At 32.7% G+C, this 19,909-nt stretch overlaps 1 protein-coding gene and 1 pseudogene across 1 annotated transcript; one reads left to right on the forward strand and one right to left on the reverse strand.

The window, feature by feature from the left end:
- Positions 1 to 806: 806 nt before the first annotated feature.
- Positions 807 to 4,437, reverse strand: LOC114368540 (annotated as a pseudogene).
- Positions 4,438 to 13,779: 9,342 nt separating this feature from the next.
- Positions 13,780 to 15,006, forward strand: LOC114367039 (RING-H2 finger protein ATL67-like). The gene has a single exon (XM_028324122.1). It carries the CDS (start codon positions 14,093 to 14,095, stop codon positions 14,645 to 14,647), a length of 555 nt encoding a protein of 184 aa, XP_028179923.1. The 5' UTR covers positions 13,780 to 14,092; the 3' UTR covers positions 14,648 to 15,006.
- Positions 15,007 to 19,909: the final 4,903 nt, after the last annotated feature.

Here is a 19,909-nt window from a genome sequence, read left to right on the forward strand (position 1 = left end):
AGGTTGATAAAAGCATTATATATGTTGATCACATTAGTGTTTCAAGTAAAGGATATATTAAAGGAGAGCAAAGTACTAATATGTCCGACCCATATGATTTTTAGGGTCTAAGGTGGGATTTTCACATTCTTAAGGATTAATGTGTCCATCATCGAATATTTTAAGAACAAATTGAGGATTTATGTTTTTTTTTTTTTGTGTGTACGCTGGCCATGTGTGTGATAATATACTCCTAAGAAAGTAATTCTATTATGAAAGCTATTCAAGTGTGAATTATTCTATTCTAAATGGGGGGTATCCTATGGAATATCATTCCGTAAGCCAAAAGTGATATTATGTACGTTATTGTTTTCTAAGAAATAATAACTAAGTTGAAATATTAAAATCATTATATTTTGATATAAACTTTAAATCAAAATTTCTGCTTGCAAAACTTGCATTAAACATTCCCAACTAAAAAGGCTTTGCAGTGCAAGAGTGAGCTAACCCTGCATGCGAATCATTTCTAAGTGGCTCCTCCTGGTTTATAATTCAATTGAAGAAACGCAGTGTGTTGGAGAAGAGACCTGTTTTAGTCTGATGGTGCATTTTAGTCATCATTCATTATTAAACACTTAGTACAAATCCTTGTGAATCAAATTTCTACAAAACTATCCTATGCAACTAGATTGATATTTTTTTAGATAAAGGCAGTGAAAATGGAAGCTCATACAAAATTACTTAACCATCAAATTATTAATTATTTTGAGGGTGCCATGAAGGAGTCACAATTTTATGGCCAGAAGAAGGAAAACTCAAACTAGAACTCATACAATTCCACTTGGTGCCACTACAATGGAACTTCTAACACTGTGTTCTCCACCATCTTCAATCCAAACTAGATCCTCAAATGAAATATTTTCCTTGTTGTACTTGCTATACTTTATCACAACATCGTAACTCAGCTTCTCATTTTTATATCTGAATGCTAATCTCTCAGGTGACACTATCACCACAGAGCCCTTAGGTTGTGTCACCTTGGCTCTATATGTGGCAGTACCACTTCCAACATTGGTCACTGTCCTCCTAAACTTGTGAACAATTGGCCTTGTTTTCTTGCTGTAGAAAGCTATAAATGAAGGGTAATTAAGATCAAACGATTGTTTTGCACAATTGTAAGATGTTGATCTAGTAATGGTTAGGATTTGCTTTTTGTGTGTACTTCAAAGCACAAAGGAGATTAACATAGTCCTGTGGGGTGGCATCATATATCAAACCTGGATCAAGTGCTGTGTTGGGGTCCATTTGACCGGCTCCAATGGCAAGAGGGGAAGCATATTGAGAAGGGTAACCATAGTCCCTAATTGGATTTTGTGTATTATCAAGAGGACTAGCTGTGGTTACTAGTGCAGACCTTATAGCAGCAGCACTCCATTGAGGGTGTGCAGCTTTCAAAAGAGCAGCAACACCAAAAGCATGAGGACAAGCCATGGATGTTCCAGACAGCAACTTGTAGCCACTGGAAAACATCACATTGGTGTCAATTTTAGCTGTCGGTTCTGTAGGAACATAAGCAGCAAGAACATTAGAGCCAGGTGCCATTATGCTAGGCTTCAAGACCACATGATAACTTGGTGAAGGACCTCTTGATGAGTTAAAGTTAACAGCTGGTGTCGGCTTTATTCCAACAAATGTTTGTTGAAATTTGATGGTGGCTGTTAGCTTCTTATTATGGCTTTTTGCATACTTGATCACAGGTGGTGTATCCTTTGCACTGATTACAATAGTTGGAGAGCTCACACTTCCTATTTCATTTAATAAAGGAGAATTATAGGTAAAAACTGCCCCTAACAAACAGGTTTTATTAACCAACCTCATTTGCTTAAACATCAAGTTAGGGTCTGGCTCTGAATCACATACAATGATCCCTTTTGTGGCCACTTTGGATAACAGCTTTACTGAATTACATGCTGATATAATCCTATTGTAGATAAGTGGAAGATTTTCCACTAAGGCATTTGCTGGAAACAAGGTCCAACCAATAATGGTTTGGCCATTTCCAAGAATTAGAGTACCAAATGTGCAGTCTATGGTACTGGCAGCCGCGGTCAGAAGCCGGGGGATTCCATTGTGCAAGGTACCAAGATCAGGACCTTCATTACCTGCAGAAGATGAAACCACCACCCCTTTTTTCATTTCTACAAAAGAAGTTATTGCTTTAGGGTCCTCCTAAAGTGGAACACCATCAAACACCATAGAGATGGAAATCACATCAACTCCATCAGCAATGGCTTGGTCAATTCCAGCCAAAACATCTTAGGCTACACGACCCTCGTAAAAAATGACCTTATACATGGCAAGCCTAGCTCTTGGTGCAATGACTCTAGCCACACCTTTAGCATAGCCAAAGAGGCTCCACTAACATAGTTGCCTGCAACTGTTGAAGACGTGTGAGTTCCATGACCTGAGGTGTCTCTAGCTGAGTTCATGCTGATTTTAACCTTGGAATTTGCTGCAATGACACCCTTGTTGAAATATCTAGCTCCAATCAGTTTGAAGTTGCACATGGAAGTGTTGAAGTCTTGTACTTTCTCACAGGCTAGGTCCCTTTCCATTTGTTTGGAATTTTCTTGGTCATTCCATGATCTTTGAAGCTTTCACTCTCTGACCACACACCAGTGTCAATAACACCCACAATCACATTCTCCCCGAAATTTGAGGCATGCCATAGGCCACTGGAAGAGTCAAGGGAGACAAATTCAGAAGTGTGAGTAGTGTCTAAGGTAACATTTCTGATCGATCACCGCTAACAGAAGAGACCATGACCACACTCCGGCATAAATGGGCGGCCTATTTTATCCAAATGAAGAAATGCGAACCAAGATAAAATTTGATAACTTAGGAACAGTTTTCGTGTAGGCCAGAATTTTATTTGTCTGCTGAGAACAGTACATTGTTTAGATAACTTGAGTTGTATATTGAATTTAATTTTCTCTCAGCTTGAACAATTTCCTATCCAGCCCTTCAATGTGGCCGTGTGCTTGAACAGTATATTGTTTCAGTTAATGCTTGAGTTGTATACTGAATTTAATTTTCTCTCTGCTTTTTGTTTCACTTAACATTTGATAACTAACTTTTTTGCTTGTACTTAATTGTCTATCATAATGTTGTCGTGTCATTAACTTTTACTGCTACAATTGATGACTTTAAACCCAGCTAGGTAACTTATGCTCAGGGTGGTGCTGACAAGGACTACAAGGAGGTACCCCCACCTCCTTTGTTTAAACCTGCAGGTGACCTGAAATTACTATCAGGGTGGTGGTCACTTTGTTGTTCCTCTAAATTACCATATTTAAGTCTATGATCTATTGGGTTTGTTTGTTCTTGTTGTTGCTACAGGGGGACACATCAACCAAGCTGTGACCTTCAACAGATCTTATTACAAGGTAATCACTTCAATGAACAAATGGTTGAGTCACTAGGGATCCTTAATTAAGCTCTGTGTCTTAATTTAATGACTTTAAAATCAACAGACATTATATATCATGCATGTATCCTTCTAAGAAGCATTTTCATCTGCTTTTAGGATTTTCAAAGTGCTTATATCATCCTTTTATTCCTTAATTATGTGCTCTTATGATTAAATTTGACTAATTAAATGTATATTTCTCCCGATTATTATGATCAGGTTCAAATTATAGGACAATTGTGCACGTACTATAACCTGAACAGCCATCCACAAGGCTTGGGTTAAAAATAAAACCATGGAACCAACACATTATTACTGCACAATTTGCTGTTAAAAAAAAAAACATTCCACGACGGTTCTAAGGAAACGACCGTCGTAGAAACGTGATGTTTCTAAGACGGACCTACAAAGCAAACCGTAGTAGTATTAATTCCCTATTTTACGACGGTCGTCGGCAACAGAAGACCGTAGTAGTATGAATACAAGTCTACGACGGTCCATGCCGTACAACCGTCGTAGAACACGTTTATCTCAACGACGGTGTTGTTACGTGACCGTAGTAGTATTAACACCGTCTCTTACGACGGTCGTCCGCAACAAAATACCGTTGTAGTGATAGGACCCTTCTACGACGGTTCTGGGTAGACAACCGTCGTAGTCTGTTGTTACTTCTACGACGGTGGTGTTCCCATGCCCGTCGTAGTCTGTTGTTACTTCTACGACGGGGCTGTTGACAACCGTGTTTGAATTGTGGACCTTTCTACGACGGTCCTTTGGAAACAACCGTCGTAGAACAAGATTATGTCTACGACGGTGCTGTCCTTATGGTCGTCATAGTCTCTAGTAAGTTCTAAAGACGGGGCTGACCGACAGCCCGTCTTAGAATTCTGTAATATCTACGACGGTTTTCTATAACTGTCTTTGAAAGCCATCGAATTTATTACGTCGTCGCAGACAACGACGGTCTTCAACCGACGTAGTATACCCATTTTAACCGACATAGAATTCTGTTTTTAATTTTTTTAAAACGTGTCTTCAATAAAAACACCATATGTGACTATCAACGTATTCAACGTAAAATATTGAGATTGAGACTAAAATAATGAAATTATAAACAAATAAGAGACTCAATCAATAAATTAAATTATAGAAAAATCAAATTCATGAACTCAAATAAGTAAGGAATTAAATTTGTAATTAAAATTTAGATTAAATCTTATATCTCGTGTAAACTTTAAAAACATTCAATAATTTCATTATTTAGAATTATTAGTAAGAAGATCTATTACAATATTTTGAACTATTCATCTACAATACATCTTTAACGTAATTTTTTTTGTAAATTTTTTTAACAGTTAAATATCTATTGACTCTTTAATTAATGTTCTTACAATACCGTTGGTTAGGGAACACCTAAGAATATATAAAAGCCAAATAGTGTCCTCGGAAATCCATAATTGTATTTATTTTCCAATGAATAGAAACAACAAGCATCGCGATTATAGGAGACGTGTTGGTATTAATTAACGTCAAAGACTCAGAAAAGGAAAAAAATGATCTATTATTAGTCACTAACTTTGTCGAATTGCGTTAATTTGTACGCGTATATCCTATTATATTTGTTTCTAGCTTCTACTCGATTTTGGAAGCTTCACTCATTTTTTAAAAATAGTAAATGAATTTTTTATATTATAAATTTGAATATTTATTTTTCAAAAACTATATTAATTAATTCACTTTTTATATTATTTTTTATCTTATTATATAATATACTCATATTCTTAATTTAAAAAAAAATAGAGTGGGTTTGTTTACGTGAGAAAGTTAAAGAGAGTTGGATACTGAGGATTTATTAGGTCAAGATATCCGTTCAAAAGATGTTTATAAATTATTTATTAATAAAATCTTCACAGCAGTATATTTAGATTTAAACTCATGTCTTTATTAGATATGAACATGATGATTATTAATTGAACTAACATTTGTCGTTTAAGTTTGTTTCTTTTGATTCTCTTTCTACTTTTTTATTTTATTTTAAAAACTGTTTTCAAGATAATTCTACACTACTTAGTAATCAATTTTTTTATTCAAAATCTATTAAATCTTTTTAAAAAAAATCCTAAACAAGTGTATTAGAAAAATAGTTTAGGGAGATGCTTTTTCATATCTTTGTTCAACCTCTTCCTTAATTTTACATACTCAACCTTGTTTAGTTTAGTTGCCGTTCGAAAACTATAAATATTTTCTTAAAATAGAAACCAAACAACACACAATTAAACTCTTTTTTTTAATACTTTTAGGGAGAGAGCTAGATAGTTAAATAAGTGCAGTTAGGATAGTTAAAAAGAAAGAGCATCAATAGCAATGAAGGTGTCAAGTTGAACAAATTCTCTTTTTCTTTTAAAAAAATATCTGTGAATAATTATTTTTTGAAAATTGATATGATTGAAACTATTTTTAAAATAGTAAAGTTATTTCGGGCAAAATTAGTTTGAAAGCTAGCAAGAAGTTGAAACCTGATAACTAACTTATTAAATTATAAAAGTTTAGTAAAATTAACTATTAAAGTAATTGTGAAAAGTATAAAATGATTTAAAAAATAATAAAATCATAATTTAATTAAAAAAGATAAATAAAAAATTTGATACATATATTAAGGATAAAAAAAATATATAAAAAATTAGAAGTGAACATTTTAAAAAAAAATACTTCAAGTAACATTTAAAAATACTAAAAGCTATTAAAAAAGAACAATCAAATAATTTTTTCAACTAGTAAAAAAAGTTAAAAATTAGTTGAAATATTTTGCTTAACATAGTCTAAATTGATACTCAATTAACTTTTTTGGCAAATAGTTGATCTTCGGTTAATTCTATTCTATTAATATAAAGATACTATTTTAAACATTTTGGAAGTATTTATTTACAATTAAACTTCATTAATTCTTGTACTTTATTTATTAAAGTCAGCTTGACTTCTAAATTTACATGCTGGCTTGTAATTCTCAATGACAAAAGAAAGCACTAAGAAAGGTTTTTCTAACATATCTATAAAAATTAACAATAAATAAATATATAAAATTAGCACAACATAAAGCTTGGAGAAGCTGATGATCGATGCAACGAGGCAGTCTCAAGTCAAAACCAACGAACTGCATGCATCCGCATATATATACAACCCAAAATAGTGAAATAAATAGCAAATACAACACCAATCGAGTAATAATTAAGCATTTTCAAGTTAATTTGCACACCTTACCTAGAACAGCTAAGACAAACATCACAGGTTAATTTTAGATTCCGTTAGTGTACAACTTCAATTAGCTTCAAAATCTGTTCCAACCCAACACATTCATAGCTAATTCCCCCTAGGAAAAAAAACTCCAATTAAACCTTTCAATCACAACCCAGCTCCCTATACATCATCACCAAATTTCTCTAATCACAACTTTTAATCATAACAATAACAATTTTTTTTCCATAACTCCACCTTCATTCCTCTCCCCATGTCGTCATCTCCCTCTCCCTCCGTCTCCATTTTGTCACCCACGACCCTCACCTCCACAAGCAATGATCTAGACTTATTCACCAAGTTGTTCCTTTTATTCATCTTTTTGTGTCTCTTTCTTCGCGTGTGTTACGTCTACATTTCCATGCGTTGTAACCAACAAGACAATGAAAATATATTGAGCCATCATGGTGATGATAATAACGATAATCAAAATCACCTCACGGGACTACCCATTAACGTAATAAATTCCTATCAGACTTTCACTTATAGTAGCAAGACCAATAATTTGGAAACAATTTACGACCATGACACCACGTGCTCAATATGCATAGAGGACTATGAGGATTCGGAGATGCTCAGGATGATGCCGCAATGTCGTCATTATTTTCACAAAGATTGTGTTGATGCGTGGTTGAAGGTCAAGACGTCATGTCCCATTTGTAGAAACTCACTCGTGGAAGTTCGTAACAATGATGACACTTCCTTAAATTACGTTTAATATAATATAATTCAATATGTGGGGAAGTAGTTTTGCAGAGGATTTTCTTGTTCTTGCGGTAATTCGATCTTCTAGTTTAATTTGATTTTAGGTGACATTTGGGAAACCGTGAGCTGTAGATGTTTAGAGTATTAAGGAGATTGATTAGTTGGAGAATTTGTGTTGTATACCTTTTGAAAAAAAATGGTGAAATGTAGATTTTTTAGGTATATGTGTGGAAAGAAAAGAGACATATAAACAGAAAAATAATATAGAAAAAGAGAGAAAGTGATAAATATGTTATATGTGATGGGTAATGAAGAGAAAGAGAAAGAAAAAATTGAATGAAAATAATATGAAAGAGAAAATAAATGTATGAAAATATGTATTTTTTTGTCAGGAATGAAAATTATTAGTTAATTACTCTATGCTTCAAGTTGTGTGTATTTAGAAATTCACTCAATCTTAATTAAGTTTGAATTGATTTTAATTTATATTGTTTAAATTTACCTATATTTACCCATTTAAACTAAGGTAAAAAAAACTTAAAAACTAATTAAAATATTATTTTTCACAATGGATTTTTTCTACAGAACACAATGGGTTTTTAAGCAGATGAAAATTAGGTATGTAATTTGTACCTTGTACAAGACTATTATATTTGGGTATTTTATGTTCAAATAAAAATATTAAATAAAATAAAGTCATTTTAATTTTTTATGTAGGGGAGATTTAAACATATATTTATTGTTTTACATGATTTAAGAACATCATTTGAGTTTAATTCAATTTGATGCATTGGATCTAACTCCCTTTGAAATATAATCAAGATTTGACGAAATAAACTAAAAATATAAATGAGACATTTCTTTATTATGAGGATCATTTTCTCATACAATAGAGTAATCAAGACTGATAAAAGATTTGTTTAAAAACTAAAACTAAAAATTTAAAAATAATCAAAGACTAAAAATATAATTAATGTTTAGTAAGGATTAATTTTCCATAGAATTTTAAATTATATTGCCATCATGGATTCTTGTTCCCTCTTCCACTGTTCCATTAACGTGAACCATGGGTACAAATTTGAACCATAATTATGATTTCCGCGACAAAATGGAAACTGGTTTGATGAGTAATGATTGATGTTTATATTTCACTGAAATCCTGTGCCTTTTTTTATTAAAAAGTTTTAGATGAATGAGATACGTTACCAATCCAAATATTCCACTAACTTCAAATAAAGTACTAGTAGATTGTTAGATATCAGCTACCAATGAACATCTAGTTAATTTTCGGAAGTTTGAAATTATTTATTTTTAATTCTTGAGTTAGTTTTTGTATATTATTTTCATCACATTATTAGTTAATTTAGGATTTTTGACCTACTGTTCATGACATATTGGAATTTTCCAAGGAAAAATATATATTTGAATTTAAATTTAAGTCAATATCAAAAACTAACTCATCATGAAGCCAATATTCATTCACTACAAAATAGACTTATTTCACGAGGACATAGATTTGATTCAAACTACGAAATAAAAATCTTGTAAGTGACTAGTCTTTAAGTATCTATTTAAGTACGTTCCTTGGATTTTAAAGTTTAATTTAAGAGCATCTTTAACAATATCTCATTTTGAGATCTTAAGACCATTTTTTTTTTTTTTGAGTTACACAATGCCACATGTGCTATAAGATCTTGCCTCTTTTTTCTTTAATGGTAAATCTCAATTTGAGATCTGAAAACCAATTTTTTTGAATCAGAAGATGGATGCCACTTTAATCTCTTTCTCCTCTCGCCCTTGATGTTTCCTCTTCTCTTCTCCCTTCACATTTCCTCTGCCCCCAACCACCACGACCCCATCCCCTTCTCCGCCCAACCTTCCATGAGCCCAAAACCTCCTTGTCTGTCTCAACCTCCACTCTCTCCTCTACCCCAACCTTTCCTTCATAGCTTCCATCCTCCTTTAGATCTGCTCAAGATCGGTGCGCACCTCAGCGCCATCGCGCTTCCCTCAACGTCGTTGCGCATCATCTAAACACCGGCAAGGGCCATCATGCCTACCTCGGCTCCACCACGGGCTACACCTCTTCATGTTATGTTTCTTCTTCCCCCTTCCCGTTGCTTCCCTCCAGAACTTGTTATAAGGAGAGACAAAGTAAACAAAATTATAAATCTGCATATCTTTAAGTATCTTCTAGAAGACCTCATTCTTCATCCCAGAGATCTTAACTCCTCCTCTGGTGAAAGATATCCTGAAGAAGACCAGATTCTGAGTTTAACATCATTGTTCAAGATTTGTTGTTAAATTAAGATGCTTTAATGAACTTTTAGAATTTATTTCACCTACACTTTTAGATGCCAAAAAAAAAATTAACTAATAAAATAAAAATTCTATCTCATTTATACACATTCTGTTTATACCACTAATCAAATTAGAATCTCTAAATTAAATGAAAGAAAATTACGGAATACCTAAACTGAAATCAACTATAAATATAATTTTTTACTTTCTCATTTTACACGTTGCTTTGGTTTAGAAGATTCAAATCCTTTTTCATGTCTTACACTTGGTCCATGATCACGTGTGCACATAGTAGAAATTTGTAAGGGAAATTCGTAAAAAACAAAACAAAATAAAAAATAGTAATTGATAGTTTCATTTTGCAAAAGCCAAACAATGTTTGCAATGCTTCCAGGGACAAAACTCACAAAAATCAACTGCGTCGAATATAGGGTTGTGTAATGAATTGAAGACAGAGATAGATGAATAAATCTAAGATGTTTTGGTGAAAATAAATATTTAATGAAACAAATATCAATGAACTAGCTTATATATTGTATTTGTTTAAATGGAATTAATATTGTAATTTTCTAAGCCTAACTCGAATTCATGATGCTGAGGTTTGATTAGGTCATTTCATTCTCAACAATACATGTTGGTGAACCAATTTGTTCCAACACTCGCTTTCTTCCCACCCCACGACACCAAAAACACAACACCAAACTTTTTCTCAGTTGTGGCACGCACGAACAAAAGCTAGCAGTGAACCCCCCAAACACTTTTCTTACGGCAACATTACAACCTCACACACCACCACCATCACGCAATCACCCTCCAAACCATTATCCCATGATTTAATTTAAATAAAAAAGAATACAAAACCGGAAAGAAGACAAAAAAAATAAAACAGACACCAAAACCTTGTTTCCCTCCACTGCCAAGTACCAACCTCCAAAACCAAAGTGGAGAAAGGCAAAGTCGTAACAAAAGAAAGTGCTAAGTTCCAACTCTAGCACAAACTTTCTCCCATTCTAGCACACTATAATCGCATGTCTGAATTTATGTTTAGATGCCTTAACCTCGTAGATGAAAAAGCAAAGAAGTTATCTCCCAAATTAAATCATGATTTAGAGCTTTATTGACCAAACACTTCTAAATTTCCTCTTAATTTTTGTTTAACACACCACACCAAGAAGGTATTCCCATTAATAGATGGAGATTAGTTTCTTTTGAAATAGTTTTTTTAATCAATATTTATTATATACACACACAAAAATTAAGAATCTATTTATTTGATGTCTAAAACCAATTTTTATTATGAGATATATTTCATGCACCCGTATGGCCGAGAACCTCTAGCCATACCTTAAGGAATCTTAGCCTAACATAAAATCAAAACATGTTAGTCTCTCAAGGACTCTACAAATCTAACCAAGGACAGAGAAGAATCTACTCTATCTTTATCCATTTGCTATTAAAACATTATTATAGATAATCTTGGATTAGAGTCGTATTAAGATAAAGGTAAGGTCCTAGACAATTTGTGTCATTAGAATGTGTATATAAAGAGTTAGATTCTTAAAATAACACACATTGTTCGTTCTTATTTATTACTCTGATTTTATGTGTTTGGAAAGAGTGTTAACGTGAATGTCATAGTGTCTTTATATGTACTCGATCTTATTGCAGGACATGATGGGGGATTGACTTGAAAGATTCAAATACGCAAAGGACAAAATCGCCTTAATACCCTTGTGCAGGTACATTTAATTAATACAAAGTTCATGACTTAAACTATTTTAGAAATACCTCATAATTATGCTTAGAATAAATAGTACTAAGTGTAATAGGTCTTCCATTGACATCTAATTACAAATATTGTGTATGATAAATTTGTTAAGTATTAAAATAAGGATTTTGCTAACCAATTGATTAAGAAATTAAAAGATGAAAGGTTTTATTGGAAATTATATGGGAGTGCAATTAAAAATTATAAGGGATTACATTTGCCTTAAAATAATTATGGCTTAAATATGTTTTTGATTCTTGATATAACCTAAATCTTGCGTTTAATTCCTGATAATTTTTTTCTTCACATCTGTCCCCTAATATTTGAAATTGTTTTAGATCTTTGTTATCAGTTAAGTGATAACGTGTCCATTAAATATTTAATAATGTGATCTGTGGCGGCTCAAAAACTAACAGTATTTGTTTCTAAATTAAATATAAGTTTTCTGACAATTGATCACTTAAAGTAAAAATAAATAAATAAATCTACTAGCCATTCACTTACCTTCTTCTCCCTTCAACCTTCATTTTCTAAAATAGATCTCAATTTCTTTTATAAAAAGGAAACAAATCTCTATTCAGTCATTAAAATTTAACATCATACACCACCATTCCTTTTCTTTATTCACCAAAACACTAGGGAACATCAACAATAAAACTAGCCGAAAACTCCTACAACTGCTACTACCTTCCTTCTCCTAACAACCTCAGCCACTGCTATCGCCCCTTCCTCCACCTCACCTGTGTTGGAACCTTAGATGATGATTTCTTCTCTGGAGATGACAACGATGATGACGAGGAAAAGGAAGATTCGATGAAGGAGAAAGTAGATTTGCAATTCTTTGTGAAGGGGATCGAGGTGGGCCGTCACAACACGACGACATTGTTCTTCTTGGTGAGCATCCTCTCTGTCGCATATAGATGGGTGATCCTCGTTTTCCTTATGACGTACTCATGGGTGTTGGGCGTCATTTTTGTTTTCGTTGTGAACGATATGTTAGGTAGGTTTAGCCCTGTCATCGTTTTGGTTTGGGAAGGTTCAATGTCAATTTTTGCTTCTTCATCCACGATTATTGTGTAGACTCGCAGTTCGACTCCATCCACCTCCTCTTTCTCTCGTACATCGTCGTCGTAGAACCACTATAGGAAGATAATAGAGAAAGAATAAAGGAGACGAATTCGTCGCATGGGGTTGCAAATCGTTATAGAAATTATTCCTTAAACATTTGATTGTTACTTAGCCCAGGAGGAAGAAACAGAAGAGGGCGGAAGAGAGAGGCGAAAAAGAAGGGTGAAATAGAAGAGAGAAAGAAATTCATTTCAAATTTGATTTTGAAACAAATACTAATGATTTTTGAACCACCATAAATCGTGTTATTAAATATTTAATGAACACATCATCACTTAACTGACGACATAGACCTAAAACAAAACTTTTCAAATATCAGATAATAGATAGAAAAAAAAAAAATTAAAAATCAAATACAAAATTCGAGTATATATCAAGGATCAAAAATATATTTAAGTCAATAATTATTATTCCAGATAAGTCTCACATCACTACAAACTTGCTTGACACTAACTAATTTATTATGTCACCCCTCAGAACCAACTTTATTGGATAAACCAATCTTGTCCAACCATCATCTCACCCTATATACTCAAAGACTCATTTAGTGCATATTCCTCTAAAAACATGCAACCATCAATGACATGGGCAAGCACATGAACGTTGCAGGCTAGGAAACATCTAACGTAATCCATGATCTTAAATAATCCTCTTACTAGATAGGATTGAATAACAACGTTAAACCACCCAACATGTCACTCATTAACTCCGATAAATATTGTCATTATCACTTTAGTAGAATTTACTGGATATGTTTGATTCATATACTCTTGTCGTTACTCTATCGAGCATTAACTTATGCATCGAAATCTCTTCCAATAAATCCTCTTGATACTAGATGACAACAATTTGTCAATATGGTTGATCCTCCCAACTTTGAAGCAAAATGATTTGTCATTATCTAGTTGATCCTTCCCATCGTAAAACAATTGGCACCGGCAAGAGTTGAACAACAACCTTATAAGTAATGCTTATGATGATTTTGAATTAGTTGATAGTATAAATAATTTGTCTTCTTTTGTATAATTCTTATAATAAATTAAAATTTATGGCCTCATGACTACTACTAAAATTTTCTTCCCATTATGTCCATCCCAGTGGTTATGCCTATTAAACTCTTAAGCTAAACAACTCAAAATCTTAAAAGCAATGAAAGTCAAAACATGCATCATAATGTGAGTAAACCCCACTTCCACTTTCCACTTGCCCAAGCAGAATTAAATGCAGACTAACTCCCTTGCTGAGAAAAAAAAGAGTTTCTCAACAAAATCAAAAACAAAGTATTAAATGCAGCAGCTGGGATCCTCACCCACCCTTTACCCCTCAAAAAATCACACCCTCCCTAATTCCCTCCCTCTCCCTCTCTCACTCTCTCTCCCTTCACAAATGGCTAACAATCCCTTTTCTCATTCTCTTCTTATTCTTCTTTTTTTCTTTTATTCTTCACTCTCATGTCATCTTCTTCCATTCCCTCCTCCCCTGATCACTTCCCCCACCTCGGCCTCGGCTACTCCATCGCCATAGCCCTAGCCTTCCTCTTCCTCCTCTCCACCCTCCTCCTCTCCTCCTACCTCTGCTGCCGCCACAACCGCCGTCGCCTCCGCCACACCACCGCCGCCGCCACCTCCGACGGGGGCATCGTCCTGCCACGTGTCATCTTCGTGGCGGAGGACGAGGACGAGGATGGCAGCGTGGCGGTGGGGTTCGACCAGAGCGTGATAAACTCGTATCCGAGGTTCCAGTTCAACAGGGACAACGCACGGAACAATAATATTATTAACACCACGTGCTCGATATGTTTGTGCGAGTACAAGGATTCGGAGATGCTGAGGATGATGCCGGAGTGTCGCCATTACTTCCACCTATGTTGTCTCGATTCGTGGCTGAAGCTCAATGGCTCTTGCCCCGTTTGCAGAAACTCGCCGCTTCCGACGCCGCTTTCTACGCCGCTGCAGGAGGTGGTGCCGCTCTCTCAGTATGCTGCTGATAGGAGAAGAAATAGGTGAATCTTTTTTTACAAAAAAAATAACTTTTTGGGTTAATTGGTGATGTGGGTTTTGCTTTTTTTGTTGTTGGGGTATTTAAAGTTTTTAACTTTCTTAGTTTTAGAGGTTGGGTAGGTGTAGGGGGAGGGGGAGGGGGAGAAAATAGAGGGTTTTTATCTTTTTCTTTTTTGTTTCGATTTAGCTTTGATCATGTGAGGGAAATGGGAAAAAATTATTAGAGCTAGTTGGTTGATTATGTAATTCTTCCATAGGGCTATTTTGTTTCGTTTTCCCCCCTCTTTTAAATAGATTAATTCAAGTAAATGTTCTAGTAAAGAATAATTCAAGTAAATGTTCTAGTAAAGAATAATTCAAGTAAATGTTTTTGCTTCTTTCTTTATAAAGTTGTGTGATTTTTGGTTTGACAAGACTTGGCTTGTCATTTTTTGTCCCCTAAATTGCATTGTGTTTGTTTTAGACTAATTGAAATTGTTTTACACTGTTAAATTAAATACATTTGAAAGGTGAAGTTCAACTAATCTCAGTGCACTTGAGAGGTGAATTGAAGTTAATTTCAATTACGAATTGTAAGTTTCACGGATGATTTTGATTTTAATTGATAAAACAAACTGCCAGAAGTATGTTTTGGTTGATATGACATTCATAATCCCTTTCTCTATCAACGTGGGTTGTTGATACTTGATACAAATGCCTCAACGGATTTGGAGTTAATTTTTCATTTTTAATTGAATTCAATTCTTCTCACATCACTCAAATCTTTTTTGTAAGGAAATCCACCTCCTCCTCGATTACTCTTACACTACTAAAATCTTTGTTTGGTGACAACCTTCTTTTTGCGTTCAGAAATTAAGTAGCTATGATTGCATAAAATTATTAGCGTATACTGTATAGTAATTTTCTAATTAAGTCTTTGCTAACGTTCTTATATTGTCATGCCTTCGTGTTCTACCACAGTTTCTCTCTTACTTTTGTCGTCTTGACCAGTTTCTTTAGTCGAGTACTTTCTCATGTCATTGGTAATTTAAGCCGCAAAATCCCATATTAGAGGAATTTCATTTTATTAGCTTTGTTCATTGCTTTTGCCTCCACTTCATTCAGGACAGAAAGATATTGCTGTTCTCTAGCTTCCTTTTTTTTTCTTCGCTAGTGGACCCATTTATTTGTCGTGATTCAAAGACAGTTGTATTTGATATCCGTTCACTCTGTTCCTGTTTTCTCTCAATATTCTTGTTGTGTGAAAGGAATTAGATGAAACATCCTTTTCAGCCGCGTGTAGAATGTCAAAGGATCCCTGACACGTTTATATGCAAGGCCACAGTAACGGGTGCTTTTTAGCCTTTCGGACGGTTTATCAAACATTCTTCTCTACTTTATCATGATTCATGAAGACCTGGTGAAGTGGTCAACGAAATTCTTCTGTGGTATGAGTAGTCAATGATATTTTATACTTGCTTCAGTTCAGCAAAAAGAAAGAGAAAACTATTCTTTAAAGAGTTTTTATCTGTAATTTAATTTAAAATATATTGTTATCTTAATTCTTAACTAACTAAATATTTTAAAAATAGATACAAGATTACTTAATTCAGAGAAAAACTCACTTTACCAACAAGGTTTAATGCAATTGATAGGAGTGTGTTTATATAAGCATTTTTATCCATGTTAAACGAAATAATTAGACATTCTTATGCACATAAGAAAAAGCTATGTGAGTGATGCATTGAATTTAACGTGGGTTCGGTTGGATGCAATTATAATTAATCCAAAAACATCCTAAATAGTTGAGTTTCTTAATCATGTTTTTACCCAATATCCCATTATTATGAGGTGATAGATAGCTTATATATTATTAAATTCGTGGCATTTATTAATTTATTTTCTTTATTCTCGAGTAAGTGGAAGACTTGGAATGTTGAGCATATGGGAGGCCTTTTTGACTAATTATATAGAGCCTTATGTATAATAGTGCTTTCTATACTCAGCTGCACTTCCTAGTTTTTTTACTATTAGTGTTCCACTTTGATGCATGCATTAGTTAAATTGAAGATGTTACTTTGAACAAAGTGTGAGAGTGAGTACCCGATATAAGATATTTTTGTTGAGTTGACATCACTATTATTACTGATTGAAGTTAAGCATTTGTTAAGCAGTCACAACAGCGCTTGAATAATCCACTAGGTAAGTGCCAAACCCCATTTACCAGCATGCGTTGGACCTTGGAATCTAATCCTCAACATTTTCATTTTGATTTCGTAGCTTCTGAGACACACTCCATCATACTTTCGCATCTTTATCCATTTTGGTGGTACACTATATCTTCAGTATCTTTTTATATTCACCCATCTGAATCCTGAATCCTGAGGGGTTCAAAAGCAATTCGAAATGAACTGAGGATAACTGCAATTTGTACTTCAGAAAGTTCAGGAGCAGAGATGTATACTGAACCAGATCCAACATCATCAGCTTTTGTACCGAAACAATGAAAAGTGCCTTTCTTTCTGACATTGAAGGCATGCACAATAATGAGTTGAATAATCTGCGAAACAATTATAGTATCACACAGTATGTACTACATCAATTTATATAAATAAGAGATGTAAGAAAAATGTAGGATGAAATATGCGAGATAGAGAAAAAAAAAACAAGTGTTAGATAAATTATTGTATAATTCTATCATATCCATATTTTAGAGAAAGCATAATGCTAGAAGCATAAAGTACTAGTGGTTCATGGGGATTCTGATCCCCTATAGTTTTATTTAGAATATATATACATACATACATATATATATATATATATATATATATATATATATATATATATATATCCCCTATAGTTTCTAGTGGAACTGTAAAAATTCCATCCGTTAAATTTATTTAATTTTATAGTCATAAATAAAAAGTTAATACTTTAAAATTAAATTTTATTAATTTTAACCATTGAATTTATAACTGCACATCCTGCAGTTTCTTTTGAAAATTGAAATTGTAGAAGATCTGAATCCGTTCGTGGGGTGATCCTCTGTCAACACAAGGAAATGATGCTTTTTAACAACACTTGTCTATACAAGTAATCATCCCTCATCAGCAATTAAAAAGTATCATATTTGTATCTGTTAATTTTTAAATATAATTTCAGAATAAAAATATCTGTTATTGTTAATTAATATATGTATAGCATGTTACAAATGTGTCTTGTCTCTACTTGTGAGGCTTTTAACACCTAATAATTGATTTTGTGAGAAAAATAAGCACTTAACAACATCTTTAATAAGGGTATTTCATAAGTTACTTTAAACTAAACAAGGTTGCTTAATAAGTTTTTATAATTGGAGCAATTGACTTGATAATGCGTTAGTTAGGTAAGTTACTTAACTGTTGTTTAATTTATTCTTATGAATTAAAGAATTATTTTTTTAATTATAAAATTTAATATTGCTCAAGTTAAATTTTTGTATAAAATTTTTAAATTTATATAACATTATATAAATTTAAAATAAATAACTTATTTAAAGAATGATGTATTGTAGATACTCTAATAAATTGATTGACCCAACACGATTTATTGACGGATGATTTGTGTACTTATCTTTTGTACAATGACAATGGGATACATAGATGATACACCTTATACTCATTGAGTTCAATTCTCCAATGCTCCTTTTACTGATGAGTAAGGATCGTGAGTTTTAGAATCTCTTAAACGAAGAAACAAAAGCACATTTATGTTGTCTTCGGCTGTGAGAATGTAAATAAAGTTGAAAAAAATATAAGAGAAATAATTTTAAAATAAATAAATAAATAGATAAAGTTGAATGTTAAGTTGTTTGGTCGGAAGATAAATATATAAGAAATAAAGTGGATGAAAATTATAAATTGTTTTATTTGAACAAATAAGAGAGATTTTTTTTAAAAAAAATGTGAAGTTATAATTGTGTCCTAATTGTTTTATTTTTGCAATTAGTACAATTAAGGCCAGAAAAGGTCAATAAACACTGACTAGTGCTTTTGTCACCTGCATGAGGAACAAGCAACAAGCATCTCTCTTTTGTGTGAGACCAATTGAGCACAAACTTATTTTCTCACAATCTCTATTCTTCCAAACATGCACGTCCGTTTCCATTTCAGTCCATTGCTTAAGGCCGAAGTAAGGTTTGTAAGGACTGATAGCTTGTTCTGCTTGATTGCCCTGAAGAAGAATTTGGGTGATTATATATAAATTCTCAAATTGTTGAGACATAATCATATGAACCATCGATCATAGATCTGTGTCGCTTTAAATCTCTTAGTGTCTTCAATATTTTGAGGCTGAAAGATTGAAAGATTATGTATCCAACTGATTATCGCCCAATTGGTTAAAGATGAGTTAATTTGAGTTGAACTTGATTCAACTTAAAACTTGACTTGAGTTCAATATTTTTTTTCCGAATTAATTAAATTCAAACTTGTAAAATAGTTTGATTTTGAGTATGTTACATGCATTTATTCATTTCATAAAAAATATGAAATTAATTAGTATTTTAATTGTAGTGAGAATTAAATTTACAAATAAGTATTTTTAGAGGAAAACTTATAAATAGGTTAAAGTGTTAATTATTTATATTATTTTAATGTATACCTTTATCTTTCTGTGTTTAAGACCGATACATATTATAAAATAATACTTGTTTCTTATAATTTGTTAATCACCAATGCAATTCATTAAAAATTTGAAAATAACTAAAAAAAGAAGTAAAATAAATAAATATTTTTCTCCATATAGGGTTAATATATGTAATAAAAAAATATCTATTGAAAATTGATATACTTTTACAGATATTTGTTTTAAGTATTGCAAAGCATTTATAAAATTTGAAACGTTAAAAAGTAAAATGTGAAAAACATATTAATAATGTTGGAATTGGAAGTTGAAATATTAATTGTTATTGTTAAGTAAAATAATACTAATAAAATATAATATTTAGTATATTAAATGAAAATATTTTTCTTTAAATTATTTAGATTATTCTTAAAATCATTGTTTAATATTAAAAAAACATTAAATTATAGTTTTCAGATGACAACGACTTCAAATGGCAAGCCTTGACATCTCAATTCAACATTAGGGTGGTATGACCCTACTTGTCTCACTAATGTTATTAGCTTTGAGGTTGATTTAGATAGGTTTAATATTAAAAAACAGTAAATTTTAAAGCATCCTAATGATATGAGGTTTCTTCTTATACATTTATATGAATCTTTGTATATTTTTTTAGACCAATTAAAA

The sequence above is a fragment of the Glycine soja genome, chromosome 9 (assembly GCF_004193775.1).
Source record: "Glycine soja cultivar W05 chromosome 9, ASM419377v2, whole genome shotgun sequence".
In the NCBI taxonomy this organism is placed as follows: domain Eukaryota; kingdom Viridiplantae; phylum Streptophyta; class Magnoliopsida; order Fabales; family Fabaceae; genus Glycine; species Glycine soja.

What these genes read in the sequence shown, in the direction of transcription:
- LOC114367039 (XM_028324122.1), top strand. Translation starts at nt 14,093, where the DNA reads ATGTCATCTTCTTCCATTCCCTCCTCCCCTGATCACTTCCCCCACCTC.